General features: G+C 47.8%; 1 protein-coding gene and 1 long non-coding RNA gene across 2 annotated transcripts in view; one reads left to right on the top strand and one right to left on the bottom strand.

The window, feature by feature from the left end:
- Positions 1 to 26,756, top strand: part of LOC134927501 (uncharacterized) — a 149,875-nt gene that overhangs the window by 108,005 nt on the left and 15,114 nt on the right. Inside the window, exon 3 of the long non-coding RNA XR_010177661.1 lies at positions 7,129 to 7,165. This is a non-coding gene — a long non-coding RNA (uncharacterized LOC134927501). The remainder of the gene's footprint in view (positions 1 to 7,128; positions 7,166 to 26,756) is intronic.
- The window catches only part of NPVF (neuropeptide VF precursor), a 44,148-nt gene that overhangs the window by 2,289 nt on the left and 15,103 nt on the right, over positions 1 to 26,756 (bottom strand). Inside the window, exon 2 of the mRNA XM_063922010.1 lies at positions 7,701 to 8,146. Within this exon, the coding sequence (XP_063778080.1) occupies positions 7,701 to 8,146 (446 nt within the window). The remainder of the gene's footprint in view (positions 1 to 7,700; positions 8,147 to 26,756) is intronic.

Genomic DNA, 26,756 nt, shown 5'->3' with positions numbered 1-26,756 from the left:
AACGTCCGTAGTGGATGCTGGGGACTCCGTAAGGACCATGGGGAATAGACGGGCTCCGCAGGAGACATGGGCACTTTAAGAAAGAATTTAGATTCTGGTGTGCTCTGGCTCCTCCCTCTATGTCCCTCCTCCAGACCTCAGTTAGTTTGAATCTGTGCCCGGACGAGCTGGGTGCTTTTCAGTGAGCTCTCCTGAGCTTGCTGTGAGAAAGTATTTTGCTAGGTTTTTTATTTTCAGGGAGCTCTGCTGGCAACAGACTCCCTGCATCGTGGGACAGAGGGGAGAGAAGCAGCCCTACTCTCTGAAGATAGGTCCTGCTTCTTAGGCTACTGGACACCATTAGCTCCAGAGGGATCGTACACAGGATCTCACCCTCGTCGTCCGATCCCAGAGCCGCGCCGCCGTCCCCCTCGCAGAGCCAGAAGACAGAAGCCGGGTGAGCATGAGAAGCAAGAAGACTTCGAAATCGGCGGCAGAAGACTCCGGTCTTCACTGAGGTAACGCACAGCACTGCAGCTGTGCGCCATTGCTCCCACACACCTCACATACTCCGGTCACTGTAAGGGTGCAGGGCGCAGGGGGGGGGGGGGGCGCCCTGGGCAGCATATGGACCTCTTTTGGCTAAAGTACACATATATACAGTTGGGCACTGTATATATGTATGAGCCCCCGCCAAGAAAGTGTATATTTAAGCGGGACAGAAGCCCGCCGTCGAGGGGGCGGGGCTTCTTCCTCAGCACTCACCAGCGCCATGTTTTTTCTCCACAGCACCGCTGAGAGGAAGCTCCCCAGCCTCTCCCCTGCAGATACACGGTAGAAGAGGGTAAAAAGAGAGGGGGGGGCACATAATTAGGCGCAAAAATCAATATAAACAGCAGCTACTGGGTTAACATTAAGTTACTGTGTTATTCCTGGGTTAATAGCGCTGGGGTGTGTGCTGGCATACTCTCTCTCTGTCTCTCCAAAGGGCCTTGTGGGGGAATTGTCTTCAGATAAATTTCCCTCCTCTCATGATGAAAAAGAGCGGGAATCTCCAGACAAGAGACTTCAGTTTCCCACAAAGAATTCTCAGGGAGTATCCTTTCCCTACTAGGGCCAGGATACGATGGGAATCTTCCCCTAGGGTGTCACGTTTGCCAAAAAGGTAGCCCTGACTTAACAGCTATCCTCAGGGATCCTGCAGATAGCATGCACATTCTGGTACACTACTCAGACCGGCGATTGTGTCGGCATGGGTTTATAGCGCTGTAGCAGCGTGGACAGGTACCTTATAAGCAGAGATTGAGACCCTAGTATGTATATATATATATATATATATGTATATATATAGATATATATATTAAAGATGCTGTCTTAGATATATATATATATAAATCATGCCCAAAGAGACATTAGTCTACTGGGTTCTAGAGTCAACGCTATGTCGATTTCTGCTTGACGTGTCCTGTAGAATATGCAATGGACAGGTGATCCGACTTAAGAGGCATATGGAAGGCTGAGGATTGTGTGGAGAAGGGATCTCGGACCTGGTCTCCACAGCTATAGCTGTTAATTCTGATCTTTTGCCTTATATTCCTGCACAGCCTAGGAAAGCACGACATTATCAAATGCAGCCTTTCGATCACAAAGAAACAAGAAAGTCCGAGGTGCTTCCTTTCTTGCCAGAGGCAGGGGCGGAGGAAAGAAGCTGCACAACACAGCTAGTTCCCAGGAACAGAAGTCCTCCCCGGCCTCTACAAAATCCACCGCATGTCGCTGGGGCTCCACAGGCGGAGCTAGGCCCGGTGGGTGCACGTCTTCGTAATTTCAGCCACAAGTGAGTTCACTCCCTGTTGGATCCCTGGGCAATAGATATGGTGTCTCAGGGATACAAGCTGGACTTCGAGGAGATGCCCCCTCACCGACGGCCCTGCCGCTTCCCCCCACGAGAGGGAAATAGTGTTAACTGCAATTCACAAATTGTATCTTCAACAGGTGGTGGTCAAGGTTCCCCTCCTTCAACAAGGAGGGGGTTATTATTCGACCATGTTGTAGTCCTTAAACGGGACGGTTCGGTCAGACCCATATTGAATTTAAAATCCCTGAACATATGCCTGAAAAGGTTCAAGTTCAAGATGGAATCGCTGAGAGCGGTCGTCGCAAGCCTGGAAGGGGGGGATTTTATGGTGTCTCTGGACATAAAGGAGGCATACCTTCATGTCCCCATTTATCCACCTCATTAGGCGTACCTCAGATTTGTGGTACAGGATTGTCATTACCAATTTCAGACGTTGCCGTTTGGTCTCTCCACGGCACCGAGAATATTTACCAAGGTAATGGCGGAAATTATGGTACTCCTGCGGAAGCAAGGGGTCGCAATTATCCCATACTTGGACGATCTCCTCATAAAAGCGGGATCAAGAGAGCAGTTGCTGATCAGCGTAGCACTTTCTCTGTAAGTGTAACGGCAACACGGCTGGATTCTAAATATTCCAAAGTCGCAGTTGGTTCCTACGGCTCGTCTGCCTTTCCTAGGCATGATTGTAGACACAGACCAGAAAAGGGTTTATCTCCCGATAGAGAGAGCTCAGGAGCTCATGACACTGGTCAGGAACCTATTAAAACCTATTAAAACCAAAACAGGTGTCAGTGCCATCATACGAGGCCATTCCCTTCGGCAGGTTCCATGTGAGGACCTTTCAATGGGACTTACTGGACAAGTGGTCCGGATCACATCTTCAGATGCATCGGTTAATCACCCTATCCCCCAGGGCCAGGGTGTCTCTCCTGTGGTGGCTGCAGAGTGCTCACCTTCTCGAGGGCCGCAGATTCGGCATTCAGGACTGGGTCCTGGTGACCACGGATGCAAGTTTCCGAGGGTGGGGAGCAGTCACACAGGGAAGAAATTTCCAAGGTCTGTGGTCGTCAGGAGCCTTGCCTTCACATCAACATCCTGGAACTAGGGGCCGTATACAACGCCCTACGTCAAGCGGAGACCCTGCTTCGCGACCAACCGGTTCTGATTCAGTCAGAAGCCACCAGATTTCTTCGCTGGGCGGAGAATCACGTAAGCGCACTGTCAGCAGTGTTCATCCCGGGAGTGGACAACTGGGAAGCAGACTTCCTCAGCAGGCACGACCTCCACCCGGGAGAGTGGGGACTTCATCAAGAAGTCTTCACGCAGATTGCAAGTCGGTGGGAACTGCCACAGGTGGACATGATGGCATCCCGCCTCAACAAAAAGCTACAGAGGTATTGCCCCAGGTCAAGAGACCCTCAGGCTATAGCTGTGGACGCACTGGTGACACCGTGGGTGTTCCAGTCGGTCTATGTATTTTCTCCTCTTCCTCTCATACCCATAAGAAAAAGAGGAGTGAGAACAATACTCATTGTTCCGGATTGGCCAAGAAGGACTTGGTATCCAGATCTGCAAGATATGCTCACAGAGGACCGTGGCCTCTTCCTCTAAGACAGGACTTGTTGCAACAGGGGCCCTGTCTGTTCCAAGACTTACCGCGGCTGCGTTTGACGGCATGGCGGTTGAACGGCGGATCCTAGCAGAGAAAGGCATTCCGGATGAGGTTATTCCTACGCTGATAATGGCTAGGAAGGACGTGACAGCTCAACATTATCACCGTATATGGCGAAAATATGTTGCTTGGTGTGAGGCCAGGAATGCCCCTACGGAGGAATTCCAGCTGGGCCGTTTCCTTCACTTCCTACAGTCAGGAGTGACTTTGGGCGTAAAATTGGGTTCCATTAAGGCCCAGATTTCGGCCCTATCCATTTTCTTTCAAAAAGAGCTGGCTTCTCTACCTGAAGTTCAGACGTTTGTAAAGGGAGTGCTGCATATTCAGCCCCCTTTTGTGCCTCCAGTGGCACCTTGGGATCTTAACGTGGTGTTGAGTTTCCTGAAATCACACTGGTTTGAACCACTCAAAACGGTGGAATTGAAATATCTCGCGAGGAAGGTGGTCTCACGTGGTCATGCTACTAGCCTTGGCTTCGGCTAGGCCTGTGTCAGAATTGGCGGCTTTGTCACATAAAAGCCACTATCTGGTTTTCCATGCGGATAGAGCAGAATTGAGGACCCGTCCACAATTCCTGCCGAAATTGGTTTCATCTTTTCATATAAACCAACCTATTGTGGTGCCTGTGGCTACTACTGACTTGGAGGATTCCGAGTTGTTTGATGTGGTCAGGGCTTTGAAGGTTTATGTAGCCAGAACGGCTAGGGTCAGGAAAACAGAGTCTTTGTTATCCTGTATGCTTCCAACAAGCTTGGTGCTCCTGCTTCAAAGCAAACTATTGCTCGCTGGATCTGTAACACGATTCAGCAGGCTCATTATGCGGCTGGATTGCTGCTGCCAAAATCAGTTAAGACCCATTCCACTAGGAAGGTGTGCTCTTCTTGGGCGGCTGCCCGAGGGGTCTCGGCATTACAGCTGTGCCGAGCGGCTACTTGGTCAGGATCAAACACTTTTGCAAAGTTCTATAAGTTTGATACCCTGGCTGAGGAGGACCGTGTGTTTGCTCAATCGATGCTGCAGAGTCATCCGCACTCTCCCGCCCGTTTGGGAGCTTTGGTATAATCCCCATGGTCCTTACGGAGTCCCCAGCATCCACTAGGACGTTAGAGAAAATAAGATTTTACTTACCGGTAAATCTATTTCTCGTTGTCCGTAGTGGATGCTGGGCGCCCGTCCCAAGTGCGGACTTCTTCTGCAATACTTGTATATAGTTATTGCTGCAATAAGGGTTATGTTATAGTTGCATTAGGGTTGACCTGATGCTCTGTTGTTGTTCCTACTGTTGACTGGGTAAGTTTATCACAAGTTATACGGTGTGATTGGTGTGGCTGGTATGTATCTTGCCCTGGATTACCAAAATCCTTTCCTTGTACTGTCATCTCTTCCGGGCACAGTTTCTCTAACTGAGGTCTGGAGGAGGGACATAGAGGGAGGAGCCAGAGCACACCAGAATCTAAATTCTTTCTTAAAGTGCCCATGTCTCCTGCGGAGCCTGTCTATTCCCCATGGTCCTTACGGAGTCCCCAGCATCGACTACGGACTACGATAAATAGATTTTACCGGTAAGTAAAATCTTATTTTTTCAGGTGGATCAGTAACCTAGGTGACTTTTTTTGGGCCAAATCAGGAAATGGTGATATTGCTCAGCTAAAGAAGCAGTGTGGAGGTATTTTACTGTATTGCCGTTTTATTTATGACAAACTACATCCTATTTACTTTGTCTATAGGTGGACTGACATTATTCACAATTCTACTGCGCTGTTGCTTTTCCACTGTATTTGATATACTATACAATACCATTCGTGTATTTGCCTATTGTTGTGCATATGGATCACTCTTGTGTGTATTGAATAATGAATAATTAATACTTTTGGTGCTTTACACAATGAAATTTGACTTAAAAAAACGAAGCAGTGCAGGTTGGCATAATTCACCTTTCCTAATTAGACCATAGGGCTTTAGGATGGATCATGTCACAGGGAAATGCTGGACACTGGAAGTAGCGCATGGTGAGCCGAAGATCCCTGCTGGCATCAGGTTTATAAATGACAGTGTTTGTACAGAACTACTTTTATTATTTTTAAAATGAGAGCTGAAAATTGTCAGTGTATTTTTTTTTTTGTAGAGAAATAGTTTTCTTTACAATAATTTGTTCTACTATTACAGTAGTTCGCAGCTGAAACCAATATCAATGAGTACATATTACAAAGACATGTAGTTCTCTGTCTTTATAATATGTAATGTCTGACCTAAGCTGCACAGGCATTCTGATAAACGAGCAATGGTCTGACAGGTGCAGTAGCTCTTGAAGGACTTCATACTTTGAGACATTTACCGTTATAATTTTACAGTCACTTGTAAGGGGCCCTACACATTCGGCGACCGCCACCGAGCTGCCCAACGGACGATGCGGCAGACGGGCGACCCGGCGGCGGGGGGGAGGTGACGGGGGGAGTGACATTTCTTCACTCCCCTCATCACTCGGCTCCATAGCAGTGCAAGCTAATATGGACGAGATTGTCCATATTGGCCTGCATGCATAAGCGACCCGGCACCAACGATAAACGAGCGCGGGGCCGCGCATCATTCATTATTGGTGACTACACACTGAACGATATGAATGAATATAGGAGTATATAATGCTGTACTTATTTATAAGCATTGATACTGGGGTATGACATACTGCTGATTTGGCAGACGTTTGACAGATGTCAGTGAATGTGAGTCCTCATGAAGATATACTTAACCAGTGAACCGTTTATTATAAGAACAGGTTTGCAGGTAACACAGGGCTGATGCAGACACAGCCAGGAGAATACGGGGTATATGCAGGGTGAATGGAAATATTGTATAACCAGTGGTAGCTATCTGGGTATGCTGCCCTGCAATGGTGGTATAGCGACACTTATATAAATAGACAGACACACTTCGTGGCCACATCCTCTCACTCTAGGCTTGTGCTGCTTGTCCTCCTGCTGCTTATGCTTACTGTACAATGGATGGTCTTTTAGTGTCTTTTTTCCATATACTGAGCGGGATGTACTAAGCGGAAAATGCGGTAAACCCCGTTTACCGCATTTTCCTGATGTACTATCCCCCGGCCGCCAGGTCAGCGCCGCGGCGGGGTTCGCCAGCTTTAGCTGGCGATAGTCCATAGAAGCCTATGGGCTTCTCTCCGCGGCGCTGTGTGAGGGATCCTCCCAGCATGCCCTGCGGCCGCCCCCGTCACCCTGCGCATGCGCAGACTGACTTCTGGGGCCGAATCCCGGAAGTCAGGCTGCCGCTGTGCATCGCGGAGGACAGCTCTTATCGGTAGAGCTGTCCTCCGCAATGCTGATCGCATATGTTAGTACATATGCGATCAGCATCGTGGCGCAGGGCGGCGATGTACATTAGTACATCCCGCCCACAGTATTAGTTCCTAATATGTCATATACAGATATAGAGTATTTAAAGGTGCAATAAATGTGATGTTCTTCTAAGATATTTCATATATATAATACAAATTGTGGTTAGCCTTGCTGCCTCACAAGACATGGACCTGGGTTAGATTCCAACCAGGTTCCTACATATGCAGAGTTTGTATGTTCCCCTCAAGTGTATGTTTTTTCCCCCCCAGGTGCTCCAGAGTACTCCCACACCACAAAGACATACTGGTAGGTTAATTGTGTGTGTGTGTGTGTGTGTGTGTGTGTGTGTGTGTGTGTGTGTGTGTGTGTGTGTGTGTGTGTGTTAGGGAATATAGATTTTAAGGCCCACTGGTGCAGTGAGTTGAGTGAATAAATAAATATTCTCTGTAGAGTGCTGTGTAATAGTGTTGGTTATAGGATCCCGGCTGTGCTCTCCACAGGTTCTATTCCCACTTTCTGGGTGATGGGTGTCGTGGAGTGGGAATAGCCCCTGTTAGCCAGCATTGTCAGCAGTCGGGATTCCGGCGTCAGTATCCTGACCGTTGGGATCCTGACTGCCGGCAGTGTAACTGCATCCTGTGTAAGATAGAAATTCTTTATAAATAAAGGTTAATAAATAAATAATATGTAAAAATGATTATTTTGTGTTGACATGGCTCTGTCTTCACCAGACACTGCTTTAACTATGGCACTTTATGAAACAGTAAGAGCAGCTAATCAATACTTAATACTGATATAGAAGTAGTATATTATAATAACATTTTATATTGACCTTACTTACCTGTCATCTACATCAGAGTTTTTCACTTTTAGTGGATGGGAGCTCAGTTTATATTGTAGTCTTTGGAGACGTGTTGCTCTTCCTAAGCGGAGTGGTAATGAAGCAAGAGACTGATGGAAATTTCCGCCATATTGTGACCTTCCAAACCTCTGGGGCAAGTTAGCCACTGACTGGATGTTGGCCTTGCCAGATAGGTATCTCCCAAATCGCTGCGGTAGGTTGGGAAAGCTCTTCACTATCTTCTCATCAGATGCCCTTCCAAATCGTAGGGGCAGATTTGCAGCAGGCTTTAGGCTTCTTTCTTCAAGTAATTCTCTATCCAGTTGTATTGGCACGCTACTATACTTACTCATTATAGGGGCACTCATCTCACTTACACTGTTGGGTCTCCAATATCGATACTCAGCAGAATTAGCATTTCTCTGATTATGGAAATCTTCTCTGGACTGTACGATATAAGATAAAAAAAATAAAAATAAACTAATGTTTACTAAAGTGGTTCTTCACCAATGAATAGTTTTAGTTGTAAAAGGGGTGAAAAGTATGTTCAAAATCGGGGGAAACTGTATAACTTTTAATTTGTCTATTTATGTATTTACTGTATATTTGGTATTCTAAAGATGTCACTTACAGGCCAATCCTGCTACTTGGTTAGTGCAAGAGCCCTTTACAATTTGGGCATATTGATGTAGATCTCCCCATTCTAATACTTATACTGTAGCTATTTTTCCTGTGTTTTTTTGTATTTCATACTGAAATAACTGACTAGCAAGCAATACAAATCAATAACTTTACTATCAAGGCTTTACTTGCATAACATGACAAGATCCATATTATCTATACAAAAAAATGGAGAGTGTACACTGCGCCCACAGATAACAGCAGTAAGGGTGTACAGGGAGATGTCACTCTTTCTCCACAGTAACTCTTAGAACAAAAACAAAAGTACACCTTCCGCTGCGCTACCCTTAAGTCCTTAGATAACAATTGTAAAGAAGATAATAGTCTTAAATCTCAAGTCCAACAGTTCATAAATTTTCTACACTCCAAGTGTTTAAAAGTCAGAGAGATGTGGGAATCTTCGTTATATGATATTTGACAGTAGCCTGGTCTATAAATGTTGACAAGAAGTTCTATGTGGGTACGCACCGTACTCACATGTACACTGTGCGCGTTGTATTCGTAAAGGTATCTTTCTCCCTTGTGCACTTGGAGTCTCCTTCCTTATGGGATCCCCTCGGTGATGAAGAAATGCAAAAAGGAAGAGAGAGAGGGGAATATAACCCCAATGGTGTAATACGTTCAATACTATAAATATACAGAAAATTGCCACAGATGTTTCTATGTCTTATTTAGGGTTTCCAGTGCGTACCCAACTCACATAAGCAAAAACGAAATGTTCTTATAAAGGTATCTTTTATTAATTCAAGAAAGATGGGGGTGATGCGTACCCCAAACTCACGTTCTGCAGGATTTCTGAAGACACATCAAGGTTTCTTTAGATGCCTGTCTTCCTGCCTTCTTTGTTGTGCTCTCCCCAGGATCGTCAGGTGTATAGAACCCACAAAGAAGGAGGTTGTTTTTAGGGTGATATATTCATTTATTTAAAAAAAAAAACGTTTTAAAACAGAATAATTTCTTCATAAAAACATGATCCACCATGCAAGCAAAAAACGGGGGTAACACGACCAAATACTGGGAGGTAGTTGTGAAAAACAGACCTGGGGTGCGGTACGTCCGGATTCCCACACTCCTAAGTGCTGATCTCCTGGGTACTGGGGTGTGCCGCCTAAACCACCAACGCGTTTCGACTTGAAAAGTCTTTATCACCCAGTATTTGGTCGTGTTACCCCCGTTTTTTGCTTGCATGGTGGATCATGTTTTTATGAAGAAATTATTCTGTTTTAAAACGTTTTTTTTTTTTAAATAAATGAATATATCACCCTAAAAACAACCTCCTTCTTTGTGGGTTCTATACACCTGACGATCCTGGGGAGAGCACAACAAAGAAGGCAGGAAGACAGGCATCTAAAGAAACCTTGATGTGTCTTCAGAAATCCTGCAGAACGTGAGTTTGGGGTACGCATCACCCCCATCTTTCTTGAATTAATAAAAGATACCTTTATAAGAACATTTCGTTTTTGCTTATGTGAGTTGGGTACGCACTGGAAACCCTAAATAAGACATAGAAACATCTGTGGCAATTTTCTGTATATTTATAGTATTGAACGTATTACACCATTGGGGTTATATTCCCCTCTCTCTCTTCCTTTTTGCATTTCTTCATCACCGAGGGGATCCCATAAGGAAGGAGACTCCAAGTGCACAAGGGAGAAAGATACCTTTACGAATACAACGCGCACAGTGTACATGTGAGTACGGTGCGTACCCACATAGAACTTCTTGTCAACATTTATAGACCAGGCTACTGTCAAATATCATATAACGAAGATTCCCACATCTCTCTGACTTTTAAACACTTGGAGTGTAGAAAATTTATGAACTGTTGGACTTGAGATTTAAGACTATTATCTTCTTTACAATTGTTATCTAAGGACTTAAGGGTAGCGCAGCGGAAGGTGTACTTTTGTTTTTGTTCTAAGATCCATATTATCGCCCGACGCCTATAGTACAGGTTTTGTTTTTTTCAGTGTGATGTACCTTTAAATGTTTCAACTCTAATTTACAGTCATAATTTCAGTAGGAGATAAATGATGTTATGTATTTTTCTCTTACGTCCTAGAGGATGCTGGGGTCCACATTAGTACCATGGGTACCATGGGGTATAGCCGGGTCCACCAGGAGCCATTTGCACTTTAAGAGTTTGAGAGTGTGGGCTGGCCACTCCCTCTATGCCTCTCCTACCAGACTCAGTTTAGAAAATGTGCCCTGGAGGAGCCGGTCACAGCTAGGGGAGCTTCATAGGAGTTTCTTTAGTTTTATTTTTTTGAATAGAGTTTAGGCACAGGGAGGCTGCTGGCAACAGCCTCCCTGCTTCGTGGGACTAAGGGGGGGGAGTAGTGTCTGCCCTGAGCGGTGCAAGCCACTATCTCCGCTGACAGGACACTGAGCTTCTGAGGGGACAGATCGATCGCCGCCACAAGGGATCGCTCACCCCAGCAGCATGCCGCCAACCCCCTTACAGAGCCAGAAGACGTCGGTGGCGAGTTAGTCACCGGCCCCCTGACAAGCGGGGAGCCGGTGTGAATATGGCGGCAACAGGGGAGGGAGCGCAGTACTAACTGCGCTCTGGGGCTCCGCAGCATATGGTAGATGGTGATGGGGAAGTGCTGAAGGGGGCGGCATGTCTTGGAAAAAGGGTTCAATTAATGATTGAAGCCATTAGAGATGTGTTAAATACTGTGGACACAATGCCTGAGCAGATTGAGGAGGCTTACTTCACCAATACTAAGAAAGCCTCGCTAACCTTTCCTGCGTCTAAAGAATGAAATGCTATATTCGAAAAATCCTGTGAAAACCCAGAGAAAAAATTCCAGATTCCAAGAAAGGTTCTGGTTGCATTCCCCTTCCCTGAGGAGGATAGAAAGAAATGGGAAACCCCACCCATAGTTGACGCATCTGTATCCAGACTGTCAAAAAAGCTGGTTTTACCTGTCCCGGGATGTGCCGTATTGAAAGAACCGGCTGATTGCAAAATTGACACTACGCTCAAATCCATATACACGACTTCAGGGACGATATTACGGCCTATTATTGCCTGTGCATGGATTTCTAAAGCTATAGTAAAGTGGTCAGGCACGTTACTTGAGGAATTGGATATAATGGATAAATGTGACGTTGAATTTTTCTTACGTAACATACAGGATTCTGCGGGATTTACGGTGGAATTCATGAAGGACCTGGGTTCGATTGCTGCTGGGATATCTTCCAAGTCTGTCTCAGCTCGTAGAGGACTCTGGATGCGCCAATGGTTTGCCGACACGGAATCCAGGAAAGGCATGGAGACCCTACCCTACACAGGTCAGGCTCTATTTGGGGAAGCGCTAGATGCGTGGATCTCCACAGCAACGGCGGGTAAGTCATCCTTTCTTCCTTCAGCTGCACCTGCCACGAAGAAACCTTTTTCTTCCCTTTCGGACTTCTAAAACGAAAACAAAAAAGCAGCATAACACCTTCTTTAGGGGAGGGTGGGCAAAATCCAAGAAACCTGCTGCTGCAGGCTCCCAGGACCAAAAGCCTGCTTCTGGTACATCAAAATCCTTAGCATGACGGTAGACCGCACGGCCTGGAGGAGGGACCGGTGGGGGCAAGGCTCAGAAGGTTCAGTCACATTTGGGTGACGTCAGGCCTGGACCCCTGGGTGCAAGTTATTGTGTCCCAGGGGTACAGGCTGGAATTTCAGAAGCTTCCACCTCACCGATTCTTCAAATCAGGCTTGCCAGCTTTGCTGCCAGACAGAGCTATCCTACAGGAAGCCATCCAAAAATTAGGAGGGTCACAGGTCATTGTCCCAGTTCCACCTCATATGCACAACAAGGGTTACTATTCAAACCTTTTCAAGGTACCAAAACCGGATGGTTCGGTCAGACCAATTTTGAATTTGAAATCGGTAAACCCCTGTCTGAGGGAGTTCAAATTCAAAATGGAATCTCTGAGAGCGGTGATCTCAGGTCTGGAGGAGGAGGATTTTCTGGTATCCCTGGATATCAAGGATGCTTACCTCCACATTCCCATTTGGCCACCGCACCAGGCTAATCTCAAATTTGCACTGTTAGACAGTCACTATCGATTTCAGGCTCTGCCATTCGGCCTCTCCACAACACCGAGGGTGCTCACCAAGGTGATGGCAGAGATGATGGTTCTACTCTGCAGGCAGGGAGTAAACATAATCCATACCTGGATGATCTGCTGATAAAGGCAGTATCCAGGGAGAGGTTGTTACAGTCGATTACTCTTACGACTCAACTGCTCAGGAATCACGGATGGATCCTGAACCTTCCGAAATCACATTTGGAGCCGACAAGGAGATTGTCTTTCCTGGGGATGGTCCTCGACACGGAAGTGAAGAGGGTGTTTCTTCCAAGGGAGAAAGCGTTGGTGATACAGTCTATGGTTCGGGATGTCTTGTAGCCTGCCCGGGTATCGGTTCATCAGTGCATTCGCCTTCTGGGGAAGATGTTGGCCTCATACGAGGCTCTACAGTATGGAAGATTCCATGCTCGACCCTTCCAACTGGATCTCCTGGACAAATGGTCGGGGTCTCATCTGCACATGCACCAGAGGATATATCTGTCGCCGAAGGCAAGGATTTCGCTCCTCTGGTGGCTGCAAATGCTTCACCTTCTGGAGGGCCGCAGGTTCGGAATTCAGAACTGGATCCTTCTGACCACAGATGAAAGTCTCAGAGGTTGGGAAGCGGTCACCCAGGGGGAAACCTTCCAAGGAAGATGGTCAAAGCAGGAAGCCATTCTTCCAATAAATATTCTGGAATTAAGAGCCATGTACAACGGTCTTCTCCAAGCGGCTCATCTTCTGCAAGATCGGGCCATTCAAGTACAGTCGGACAATGTAACGACGGTGGCCTACATAAACCGACATTGAGGAACAAAGAGCAGAGCGGCAATGTCAGAGGTGACAAGAATCCTCCTCTGGGCAGAAAGGCACGCGTTGGCGCTGTCAGCGATCTTCCTTCCGGGCGTGGACAACTGGGAAGCAGACTTCCTCAGCAGACACGATCTCCATCCAGGGGAATGGGGCATCCATCCGGAGGTGTTCACAGACGTGACCTGTCGTTGGGGCGTGCCTCAAATAGACAAAATGGCCTCACGTCTCAACAAGAAACTTCGGAGGTACTATTCCAGGTCCAGAGACGCACAAGCAGTGGCGGTGGATGCCCTGGTAACTCCGTGGGTGTTCAAGTCAGTGTATGTGTTCCCTCCACTTCCACTCATTTCAAAAATCCTAAAGCTCATAAAGAGAACAAGGGTTCGGGCAATTTTCATTGCTCCGGACTGGCCAAGACGAGCTTGGTACGCTGATCTTCTGGACCTATTGCTGGAAGACCCGTGGCCTCTTCCTCTTCACGAGGACCTTCTGCAACAGGGGCCGTTCGCTTATTAGGACTTACTGCGGCTGCGTTTGACAGCATGGCGGTTGAACGCTAGATTTTAGCCTAAAAGGGTATTCTGAGCTAGGTTATCCCTACCCTAATACAGGCTAGGAAAGGGGTAACGTCTAAACATTACCATCGCATTTGGAAAAAATATGTGTCTTGGTGTGATCCAAGAAGTTTCCTATGGTGGATTTTCAACTTGGACGGTTTCTCCTTTTCCTGCAAGCAGGTATGCATATGGGTCTACATTTGGGATCCATAAAGGTACAGATTTCGGCCTTATCAATTTTCTTCCTGAGGTTCAGACCTGTTTGAAAGGCCTCCCTTTGTGGCGCCGATGGTGCACTTGGATCTTAACGTGGTGTTGCACTTCCTGCAATCGGATTGGTTTGAGCCTTTACAGGAGGCTGAGGTTACGTTTCTTATGTGGAAGGCTGTCAATGTGTTGGCCTTAGCTTCTGCTCGATGTGAGTTGGAGTTGGGGGCCTTGTCTTGTAAAAGCTCCTATTTAATCTTCCATGAAGATAGAGCTGAGCTCAGGACGCGTCAGCAGTTCCTTCCGAAGGTTGTGTCGGCTTTTTATATCAACCAACCTATTGTGGTGCCCGTGGCTACTAACTCCTCATTTACTTCAAAGTCCTTGGATCTTGTAAGTGTCACAACTGAGGGCCTGAGCTGACGGGAGGCAGCCTCAGTTGTAGGGGCTGAGATGTACCGGAACCTGGGAGGTTGTATCAGACCCCTGGACATGTAAGTAACATGAATAATAACTGCCCGAAGGCGTGACCACGACAACTTGGATAAAAGTCAATGATGTTTATTATGACAACTCCGCAACACAGCAGCAGTAAAAGAAAACGTAAAAGTCAGCAAATAATAAATACAGTTCCTGGGTACTACAGGATGGCAGGAGCCACAGGGCACTGGTAGTGTGAGATAGTTCTTATGATCTTCTAGATGGAAAGTCCTTACCAGGCCCGACTGTAGCAATGGAGATAACCCAGGATTGTGCCAGCTGGTGTTCCAGGAAAAGCTGGGTTGCTGAAGGTAAAACAGCTGCTGTGGATACTGGCTGGAACCAGACTGTTGTTAGCACGGAGTGGATACTGGCTGGAACCAGTTAAATAATAAATTAACTTGGGAGCGATGAAATATGAACTGAAATGTAGAACTTGAGAGCGGAGAAATAATAATACCGGTGGAGAGTGGTAAAGTGTAGAAAGGACACCGGCCCTTTAAGGGAAGCTGTACTCTGCTGGAAGCTGAGCTGGAAGCAGGTAATGTTGTAGCTGGAAATAGATGAATCCACAATGGATTGGAGAGTCAGGCTACACCGCAGGTGGAATGCTGGTGCGGGTCTCTATGGTGGAAGTCTTGAGACAGGAGCTGGAACCTGGAAGACAATCACAGGAGAGAGACAAACAGGAACTAGGTTTGACAACCAAAGCACTGACGCCTTCCTTGCTCAGGCACAGTGTATTTATACCTGCAGCAAGGAAGGGATTGGCTAGGCAATTATGCAGATTATCAATACTGAGAACAGATTGGTGGAAATGATCAGCTGACAGAATCCAAGATGGCTGCGCCCATGCAGACACTTGGAGGGAAGTTTGGTTTGTAATCCATGTGGTAATGAAAACAGTAATGGCGGCGCCGGCCACTGGAGACAGGAGACGCCAGGCTGACAAGTGCACCTCCAACCACGCGGACACAGCGGAGGCCGCGGCTGACGTAATCGCCACTCTGACACTCTGCATGCAGAAGCTCAGGGACGGCGGCGGAGGCCGCGGGAGACGCCATGCCAGATGTAATAAGGCGTTACTGTGACAGCGTCTCAGAGAGACAGGAGAGGATGCAGGAATGTGAACATTAGGATAACAGATGGGATCCGGTCCTGGAGCGCTGAGCCAGCCTTAGGAGGCATCTGATGGGTAAGAAATGGCGTCCAGATACCCGGATCGTGACAGCACCCCCCCCTTTAGGAGTGGCCCCAGGACACTTCTTTGGCTTTTGAGGAAACTTGGAATGGAATCTCCGGACCAAGGCAGGAGCATGGACATCAGAAGCATTTGTCCATGAACGTTCCTCAGGACCATAACCCTTCCAGTCAATAAGATATTGTAGTTGACCGTAACGGTGACGTGAGTCCAGGATCTTGGCCACTTCATACTCAACGCCTCGTTGAGTTTGGACTTTCGGAGTTGGAGGAAATGAGGAATGAAACCGATTCAAGATCAGCGGTTTCAACAGGGAAACATGGAATGTCCTGGGTATTTTTAAGAAGGGAGGCAACTGGAGTCTGTAAGCAACAGGATTGATGACTTGTTCAATCTTGAAAGGACCGATATAGCGAGGTGCAAACTTCATACTGGGAACTCTTAACCTCAAATTCTTCGTGGATAACCATACCCGATCACCCACCTTGAGAGCAGGAACTGCTCGACGCTTCTTATCCGCAAACTTCTTGTACCTGAACGATGCCTTGAGCAGAGCTGATCGTACGCTCTTCCAGATATTGGCAAACTGATGCAAGGTGATATCCACTGCGGGAACAGAAGTTGCTGGAAGCGGTTGGAACTCAGGAACTTTAGGATGGAATCCAAAGTTAGTGAAGAATGGTGTTGAAGCAGATGAAGAATGATACTGGTTGTTATGACAGAACTCGGCCCAGGGAAGTAATTGAACCCAGTCATCTTGAGAGGAGGACACATAGATGCGGAGGAAGGCCTCCAAGTCCTGATTCACCCTCTCGGTTTGACCATTGGTCTGAGGATGGTAAGCCGTGGAAAACTTTAGCTTGACTTGGAGGACTTGACATAAACTTCGCCAGAATTTGGCTGTGAATTGAACTCCTCGATCTGAGATAATTTCTTCAGGAAGACCGTGGAGTCGGAAGATCTCTTGTATGAATACTTGAGCCAACTTGGAAGCTGACGGAAGACCGGTGAGAGGAATGAAGTGTGCCATCTTGGTGAACTGGTCAACTACCACCCAGATGGTATTGAACTTATTGCACATGGGTAAGTCTGTAATGAAATCCATCGACAAGTGGGTCCATGGTCGACGGGGAACGGATAGTGGAACCAGTTGCCCCGCAGGCGACTGGCGGGATACTTTATGTTGGGCACACTTTGGGCAAGATGCAATAAACTCCAAGACGTCCTTTTTCAGAGTTGGCCACCAATAGGACCTAGAGATAAACTCCAGGGTTTTTTGGATACCTGTATGTCCGGCAAAACGGGAAGCATGGGCCCAATGCATGAGCTTCTTCCTTAGCATCGGCTTCACAAAACTTTTCCCTGATGGGGGCGTAGAGTCCATCCCTACCGTGGAGAATGCCAACGGATTTATAATAGGATGCTTGTCTGAAGACTCTGACTCATTTTCTTGCTCCCATGAGCGGGAAAGGGCATCGGCCTTGCGATTCTGAGAGCCCGGACAGAACTGGAGTTTAAAGTCGAACCTGGAAAAGAAAAGTGCCCATCTGGCCTGACGAGGGTTGAGACATTGTGCGCCCTTCAGGTATAAAAGGTTCTTGTGGTCTGTAAGTATGGTGATTAAATGAGAAGCTCCCTCCAACAGATACCTCCACTCTTCTAGAGCGAGCTTGATGGCTAGCAACTCCTGGTCGCCAATGGCATAGTTGCGCTCAGCTGGGGAGAACTTCCGGGAGAAGAAACTGCAAGGATGTAAATGGCCATCTTTAGCCCTCTGAGATAACACCGCTCCTACTCCAACGGAGGAGGCATCCACCTCTAGGATGAAAGGAGAGTCGATGTCAGGCTGTTTCAGGACAGGCGCAGAGATGAACCTCTGTTTTAAAAGATGAAAAGCTTGCATGGCTTCTTCAGACCACTTGGACGGGTTAGCACCCTTCTTGGTGAAAGCAGTAATAGGCGCCACAATGGTGGAAAAGTCTCGTATAAACTTTCGGTAATAATTGGCGAACCCTAAGAACCTCTGGACCCCTTTGAGGGTTAAGGGTACCGGACAATTCTGAATTGCTTGTAGTTTCTCAGGATCCATCTCTAGTCCGGAACCGGACACAATGTACCCTAGAAACGGAATGGACTTGACTTCAAAGACGCATTTTTCTAATTTGCAATAGAGATGATTGACACGGAGACGGGACAGAACCTCTTTAACCCAAAAACGATGTTCCTCTAAATCGTTGGCAAAAATGAGGATATCGTCTAGATAGACCACGACATGACGGTATAGAATGTCTCTGAAAATCTCATTGACAAAATGCTGGAAGACAGCTGGAGCATTGCTCAATCCGAAGGGCATGACGAGGTACTCATAATGTCCGTCACGGGTGTTAAAGGCGGTCTTCCACTCGTCACCCTCACGGATCCGGATGAGATTGTATGCACCTCGCAAGTCCAGCTTTGTAAAGATGGTAGCTCCGCTAACTCTGTCAAAGAGCTCAGTAATCAGGGGTAAAGGATAACGGTTCTTGATGGTAATGTCGTTCAAACCTCTGTAGTCGATGCACGGCCGCAGACCACCATCTTTCTTTTTTACAAAAAAGAAGCCTGCGCCGGCTGGGGAAGAAGAAGGTCGAATGAACCCCTTTGCTAGGTTCTCTTTAATGTATTCCTCCATAGAATGCGTCTCAGGCAGAGACAACGGATAAGTTCGGCCTCGAGGTGGAACCTTCCCTGGAACGAGATCAATCGGGCAGTCCCATTCTCTATGAGGAGGAAGGATATCAGCAGAAGCTTTACTGAACACATCCGTGATATCTTGATATGGAGGAGGTGGAACATCAGACGACCTGGGGGAGGAAGAACAGACAGGCAATACTTTAAACAAACATGTCTCTGCACAGGAGGAACCCCATGCCAGGATTTGTGTAGTCGTCCAATCAATTGTAGGATTGTGAAGACGGAGCCATGGAAGGCCCAGGACCACAGGATGTGTGGCTCTTGGAATCACTAAAAGTGAAATAAGTTCGGAATGAAGAACTCCCACTCTCAGACGAACTGGTAGAGTCCTTAGAGCAATAACAGTATCAAAAATTTTACTGCCATCCACGGCAGTTAAGGAAAAGGAGGAAGGAAGTCTCTCGGTGGGTAGGGACCACCGTTTAACATAGGCTTCAGTAATAAAGTTCCCAGCTGCTCCGGAATCAAGGAGAGCAATGACGTTCCGATAACGTTGAGCAACTTGAAGCGAGACTGGGAGATTACAATCATGAGGAGATGGAGAGGAGATCATTACTCCTAGCCGGCCCTCTCCTGGGCGAGCTAGGGTTTGGAGTTTTCCCGGACGTTCGGGACAGGCATTGATGGTGTGAGACGGAGCTGCACAGTAAAGACAAAGAGACTCAGAGAGACGTCTTCGGCGCTCAGCAGGAGTTAAACGGGAACGGCCAATTTGCATGGGCTCATCTTTAGATGGTGACAGTTGACGAGGAGGAGGAGCAGAAGATTTTGGAGCAGATGATCTTCCACGCTCAGTTGCTCTCTCTCTGAAACGTAAATCAACTTTCGTGCAGAGTGAGATTAGCTCATCTAACTTAGAAGGTAAGTCTCTGGTAGCTAACTCATCTTTAATAAGCTCAGATAAGCCATGCCAGAATGCAGCATACAGGGCCTCGTCGTTCCATGCCAGTTCGGATGCCAGGATCTGGAACTGTATCAGATATTGTCCTACAGTACGTGACCCCTGGCGTAAACGGAGAATCTCGGATGAAGCTGAGGTTACCCGGCCTGGCTCGTCGAAGATGCGCCTGAATGTTGACACGAATGCAGTGTAAGAAGATAGCAGGGTGTCGGACCTCTCCCATAACGGTGATGCCCAGTCAAGGGCGGAGCCACTGAGAAGAGAGATGATGTAGGCAATTTTTGTACGGTCACTGGGAAAATTGCCAGGTTGTAGCTCAAACTGAATCTCACACTGGTTGAGAAATCCCCTGCAGAATCTTGGAGATCCGTCAAATTTTGCTGGCGTTGGAAGATGAAGACGTGGAGCAGAAATGGGTAAGGTGGGTGGGGTTATAGCTGGAGTCACTGTGGTTGACGCACCAGATGCGCCTGATCCACGGAGAGTTGTCTGAATCCCATCCAGCCGAGTAGAGAGATCCTGGAGACAGCGGATGATGTGGCCCTGTGCAGCCTCCTGATGTTCTAGTCGGGCTGCCAGTTCTTGCATCGGCCTGGCCGCTTGATCCTGGTCTCCGGCTGGATTCATTAGGTCAGTGCTTACTGTCACAACTGAGGGCCTGAGCTGACGGGAGGCAGCCTCAGTTGTAGGGGCTGAGATGTACCGGAACCTGGGAGGTTGTATCAGACCCCTGGACATGTAAGTAACATGAATAATAACTGCCCGAAGGCGTGACCACGACAACTTGGATAAAAGTCAATGATGTTTATTATGACAACTCCGCAACACAGCAGCAGTAAAAGAAAACGTAAAAGTCAGCAAATAATAAATACAGTTCCTGGGTACTACAGGATGGCAGGAGCCACAGGGCACTGGTAGTGTGAGATAGTTCTTATGATCTTCTAGATGGAAAGTCCTTACCAGGCCCGACTGTAGCAATGGAGATAACCCAGGATTGTGCCAGCTGGTGTTCCAGGAAAAGCTGGGTTGCTGAAGGTAAAACAGCTGCTGTGGATACTGGCTGGAACCAGACTGTTGTTAGCACGGAGTGGATACTGGCTGGAACCAGTTAAATAATAAATGAACTTGGGAGCGATGAAATATGAACTGAAATGTAGAACTTGAGAGCGGAGAAATAATAATACCGGTGGAGAGTGGTAAAGTGTAGAAAGGACACCGGCCCTTTAAGGGAAGCTGTACTCTGCTGGAATCTGAGCTGGAAGCAGGTAATGTTGTAGCTGGAAATAGATGAATCCACAATGGATTGGAGAGTCAGGCTACACCGCAGGTGGAATGCTGGTGCGGGTCTCTATGGTGGAAGTCTTGAGACAGGAGCTGGAACCTGGAAGACAATCACAGGAGAGAGACAAACAGGAACTAGGTTTGACAACCAAAGCACTGACGCCTTCCTTGCTCAGGCACAGTGTATTTATACCTGCAGCAAGGAAGGGATTGGCTAGGCAATTATGCAGATTATCAATACTGAGAACAGATTGGTGGAAATGATCAGCTGACAGAATCCAAGATGGCTGCGCCCATGCAGACACTTGGAGGGAAGTTTGGTTTGTAATCCATGTGGTAATGAAAACAGTAATGGCGGCGCCGGCCACTGGAGACAGGAGACGCCAGGCTGACAAGTGCACATCCAACCACGCGGACACAGCGGAGGCCGCGGCTGACGTAATCGCCACTCTGACACTCTGCATGCAGAAGCTCAGGGACGGCGGCGGAGGCCGCGGGAGACGCCATGCCACATGTAATAAGGCGTTACTGTGACAGCGTCTCAGAGAGACAGGAGAGGATGCAGGAATGTGAACATTAGGATAACAGATGGGATCCGGTCCTGGAGCGCTGAGCCAGCCTTAGGAGGCATCTGATGGGTAAGAAATGGCGTCCAGATACCCGGATCGTGACAGTAAGGCTTTGAAAATCTATGTGAAGAGGACTGCTCGTCATAGGAAAATGGACTCTTTGTTTGTCCTGTATGATCCCAAGAAAATTGGGTGTCGAAGCAGACGATTTCTCGCTGGATCAGGTTCACTATCCAGCATGCATATTCTACGGCAGGTTTGCCGTGTCCGAAATCAGTTAAGGCCCACTCTACTCGTAAGGTAGGTTCTTCCTGGGTGGTTGCCCGGAGTATCTCGGCTTTGCAACTTTGCAGAGCGGCTACTTGGTCTGGGTCGAACACGTTTGCTAAATTCTACAAGTTCGATACTTTGGCCTCTGAGAACCTAAAGTTTGGTCATTCAGTTCTGCAGGAGCCTCCGCGCTCTCCCTCCTGTTCTGGGAGCTTTGGTACATCCCCATGGTCCTAATGTGGACCCCAGCATCCTCTAGGACGTAAGAGAAAATAGGATTTTAATTACCTACCGGTAAATACTTTTCTCGTAGTCCGTAGGGGATGCGGGGCACCCGCTTCCTGATCCTGCACTGGTTACTTAGTTCAGTACTGCTTAGTTCTTGGTTAAGTACTGGTTTTGTTACTTGGTTAAGTAATGTTTCAGCTTTTGCTGAGTTTCAAGCTCGTTAGCTTGGTTTGCCTTGTGTGTGTGAGCTGGTATGAATCTCGCCACTATCTGTGTATAATCCTTCTCTTAAAGATGTCCGTCTCCTCAGGCACAGTTTCTAGACTGAGTCTGGTAAGAGGGGCATAGAGGGAGGAGCCAGCCCACACTCTCAAACTCTTAAGTGCCAATGACTCCTGGTGGACCCGTCTATACCCCATGGTACTAATGTGGACCCCAGCATCCTCTACGGACTACGAGAAAAGGATTTATACACTACACACTTCCACTTTTCACTCAAAACCAAACCTTAGCATTCTTTTTAACAATGCATACTTTTTAATAGAAAGCATAGGCGAGGGGCAAACCAGTTGAAGTATTTAAGGTGACAGTAAATGGTGTTAATCAACGCAGAGGACGGGCGGCAGACACCGGCTGAGTAGAATATTGGAGCCAACGGAGAGATTGGTGGAGGGGGAGGCTGAGACACAGCCACATAATATAAGATTAATTTAATAAACTTAAAAAAAAAAAATCTGTCTAGCAGCAGTGTTAAGGAGAGGTTTGAGGGGATGACTATAGAGAATATTGATACAACAGTCAAGATGAGAGATGATGAGTGTGACAAAATGAGAGGTCTGTGGACAATGAATCGGAGTCTGATGAAATGACTTTTTTTAAATCTCTGGTATTACCTTACTGAAAACGTGTGTACCCATGTTTCTGCAGCGAGGTACACTGGTATTCCACAGGGAATAACATCGGGGTGTAGAGTAGGATCTTGATCCGAGGCACCAGCAGGCTAAAAGCTTTGACTGTTCCCAAGATGCTCAGCGCCGCCTCCTCTATAACCCCGCCTCCGTGCACGGGAGATCAGTTTGTAAGTTGGTGCCTGCAGTGCAGGCAACTAACAGGCAGGGCTGCTCCAGCAGCCCTAAGAAGAGCTACTTTAAAGAACATAGAAGACTTCAAGGGCTGCAGCAAAGGCACTCTAGTGCCAGATATCATTCTGATATCTCCTGCTGCAGCTCCATCACCTCCCCCAGCGTCGCTGTATACTCCCGCGTCCCTGGTTGCCGGGTACTTACAGCGGAGGCTTCGGTTCTTCACCCAGGGCACTCACACACTAACCGAAGTTCTCCGGGATTGCGTGGCCACACTCAGGGAGGAGGTAAGAGGGTCCCCCAGGCGGTATCCGCTGGAATCGCGATCCACCGCGGCCATCAGGAGGCGGGCCACGTGCGCTGGCGTGGACACTGTGGCAGTACAGGGACCCCACTAGACCACCAGGTAAAGGGCACAGGTCAGATTAGGCTATAATCCATTTTATTAAGGCCCGCAGCACCCGGTGGTGAAGTACAACATGGGGTTAAGGCTCTGGCCTGTAGCCCCTCCCCCAGCCGCTGGGCGCCATTTACAGTAAATGTTCCCGCCCTGGAGCTGCATCTCTGTCTCCCTCACTCCCTGTAAGCGTTTGGGCGCCATTACACACAGCTGCGCTGATTCTGGGGCTGCTGGGTGATGCCTCCTCTGTAAAGCCGCCTGCATCATCAGCGCTGTGCATTTACAGGACACTTAAGTATTCTACATGTCGTTTAGACAGTGTTAGTTGAGAACAAGTGCATAGTTCAGGGTTATTTAGTACAAGTACCCGGTGATATTCATCCAGTTTTTACTGTGCATTGATATATCTGTTTATAATTATATACATAGCTTTACTCAGTAATAGTATTGCTAGTCCAGTGCAGTTTTATTGTTTGACATAATTTTATAAATAAATAAATAAAATAATTCCTGCATTGTGCGTGTGTGTGTGTGTGTGTGTGTGTGTGTGTGTATAGCTGCTGGGTGATCTCTACTCCGTGTATCTCACTCCTACTGCTATCCCTATATTCTGTAACCTGAGGAGGCTCTGTGCGTCAGGGACTATTAGATAATATAGGTATTTCACAGGATATACGTATTTTGTATTTTTCTCTGTGTTTTTCAGTCACGTTTTACCTCAGAAATCCTCTGTTTGTGCTGTCACACTGCACAGGGGGTTTGTGTTAGGTATTTTATCTGCTGATATTGTACTGTGTCACCCATGGTTTACGCTTTCATATCATGTCAGCTACAGGGGGCGATGGGTCTGGGGCTGATTCCGCTGTGCGTGGTTATGATGTCCCAGATGCATATGAATATAACATGGCTGCGGAGAGTTCAGGTTTTGGGGTTCTGTACCTCCCAGTCAGTTTGTAACAATGGGGGCTCATCAGGACCTGCCTTGGGCTGCCTTTTCCAATTTACTGACTACACTGGTAACTAGACTGTGGGACCTCCTGTGCCTTACCACTGGTCCCTGTGGTTAATCCGCCATGGACAGTTACAGCAATTGAATAACTCTTTGGATAAACGTATTCCTGACCCTCGTCCGCCTAAGACTAAACCTAAGAAGTCCTCTAAGTGTGCTGTTACTTCCTCTCAATCCACACATGTTCCGGATACCTCTTCTGATGAAGATGGCGTGTATACTGACCCCACAGACTCTGATCATGACGATTCTGATGGGAAATCTGTTTCACAGGTGGATGTTCCTGATCTATTAGAGGCCATCAGGCTCATTATTCAGATTGATGATGATCCTGAGCCTGCTACTACATCTAAGAAACCGGACAGGTTCAAACGTCAGAAGGTTAGTAAATTGGTTTTACCTCATTCTGACCACTTGGTTGACATACGTCAGGAATCCTGGGAGAACCCAGGAAAGAAATTTACCCTGCACAAGAAGATGCTAGCCCACTATCCCCTTGTGGCAGAATTGAGTAAGAATTGGGAAACACCACCGCCAGTGGATTCGCAAATCGCTCGCCTGATGGTGTCATCTGCTCTGCCTGTCACTACCCTCACTTCTCTCAAGGAGCCGACGGATAAGCGTGTGGAGGGCTGCTTAAAAGCTATCTATACCCTCACAGGGGCTGCGCATAGGCCCACCATTGCGGCTACTTGGGCCGCAGAAACTATTGAGGCGTGGGCTCAGGAAATAGAGGCTGAGTTTCCGTCCAATTTTTCTGAACATGCCAGACAATGTCTCTCTTATATTGTCACGGCATCTCATTACATTAAAGAAGCCGTTTCAGATGCAGGTGTTCTGGCGGCCAAGGCTGCTACAACATCCATTTTGGCTCGCCGTATTCTCTGGTTGCGGTCCTGGTCGGTGGACTTAGACTCTAAGAAAACCCCGGAGGTGCTCCCGTTTAAAGGAAACATCCTGTTTGGCGAGGATCTCAACAAGATTGTTGCTGACTTGGCATCTGCTAAGACTGCATATCTACCTAGTACTACTCCTTCGGCTCCGAAGGCTAAGAGTACTTCCTTTCATTCCTTTCACCCTCCGAGAAAAGCAAAGGGTCAGGCGTACCCGAAACAGTCTTGCACTTCCAAAACCACCAAGCCCAAGCCTAAACGTGCCTGAGCTGCCCGTCAGCCGGCTCCCAAATTTGACAACCCTGCGGCATGACGGGGCGGGCCTCCCTCTGGGCAATTCCCCAGAAGTTCTCTTCCATCATTGGGATCTGACGGTCCAGTTTCTGCAAGCCCACGGGTGGCTCATCAACTGGAAGAAATCATCCCTGGTCCCTGCCCAGAGCATGATGCATCTGGGAGCGCTGTTGGATACACACAACCAGAGCTTGTTTTTGTCACAGGAGAAAGTCCTGAAGCTTCAGGACAATATCCGTTGCTTTCTCTCTCGTCCGTGTGTGTCGATACACTCGGCGATGCAAGTACTAGGCCTCATAGTGTCGGCTTTTGACATGGTGGAGTATGCTCAATTTCATTCCCGCCCTCTGCAGAAACTGATTCTTACCAAGTGGGATGGCCTGCTTCACCGATCAGGTCTCAAATTATTTCCTTGTCTCCGGAGGTCCATCTGTCACTGACCTGGTGGCTGCAGGACCATCGATTGAGCAGGTGTCATCCCTTCTGGCTCTCCAACTGGGTCCTTCTGATGACGGATGCCAGTCTGAGGGGTTGGGGCGCGGTGTTGGAGCAACACACTCTTCAGGGTCGGTGGACCAGGGGGGAGTCTCTCCTCCCGATGAACATTCTGGAATTGCGGGCATTGTTCAATGCTCTGAAACTGGCCCGGCATCTGGTACTGAACAGGCCTGTTCAAGTACAATCAGACAACTTCACCACGGTAGCATACATAAATCATCAAGGCGGCACTCGAAGCCGCATGGCAATGTTGGAAGTGTCAAAGATTCTTCAATGGGCGAAATGCCATCTGCCAGCCATATCGTCAGTGTTCATTCCGGGGGTCCTCAACTGGGAAGCGGACTTCCTCAGTCGTTAGGACGTACACTCTGGAGAGTGGAGCCTTCATCCAGAAGTATTTCAACTCCTAGTGGACAAGTGGGGCCTACCAGATGTAGACCTGATGGCGTCTCGACACAGTCACAAGGTTCCGGTCTTTGGAGCAAGAACAAGGGATCCTCAAGCGGGGTTCGTGGATGCACTGACAATTCCATTGAACTTTCGGCTGCCGTGCGTGTTCACTCCGGTGTCACTCCTACCCAGAGTGATGAGGAAGTTCAAGCAAGAAGAAGGAATCCTTCTTCTAATAGCTCCACCGTGGCTCAAACGGCATTGGTTCTCAGACCTACAGGGTCTCTTGCTAGAGCGTCATCTTTTGCTTCTACAACGACCAGACCTCCTCGTTCAGGGCCCTTGTGTTTACCAGGATTTGACCCGACTGGCTTTGACGGGGTGGCTCTTGAAGCTTCCGTACTGGGGGCCAAAGGATTGTCTGAGGCGGTCATTCAAACTATGTCGAAGGCCCGTAAATCGACTTCTGCTCGGATTTACCATAGGGTCTGGAATTCT

The sequence above is a fragment of the Pseudophryne corroboree genome, chromosome 5, assembly GCF_028390025.1.
Source record: "Pseudophryne corroboree isolate aPseCor3 chromosome 5, aPseCor3.hap2, whole genome shotgun sequence".
NCBI classification, from domain to species: domain Eukaryota; kingdom Metazoa; phylum Chordata; class Amphibia; order Anura; family Myobatrachidae; genus Pseudophryne; species Pseudophryne corroboree.
The sequence above is the reverse complement of the archived record's forward strand: the minus strand, read 5'-3'. Positions and strand labels throughout refer to the sequence as shown.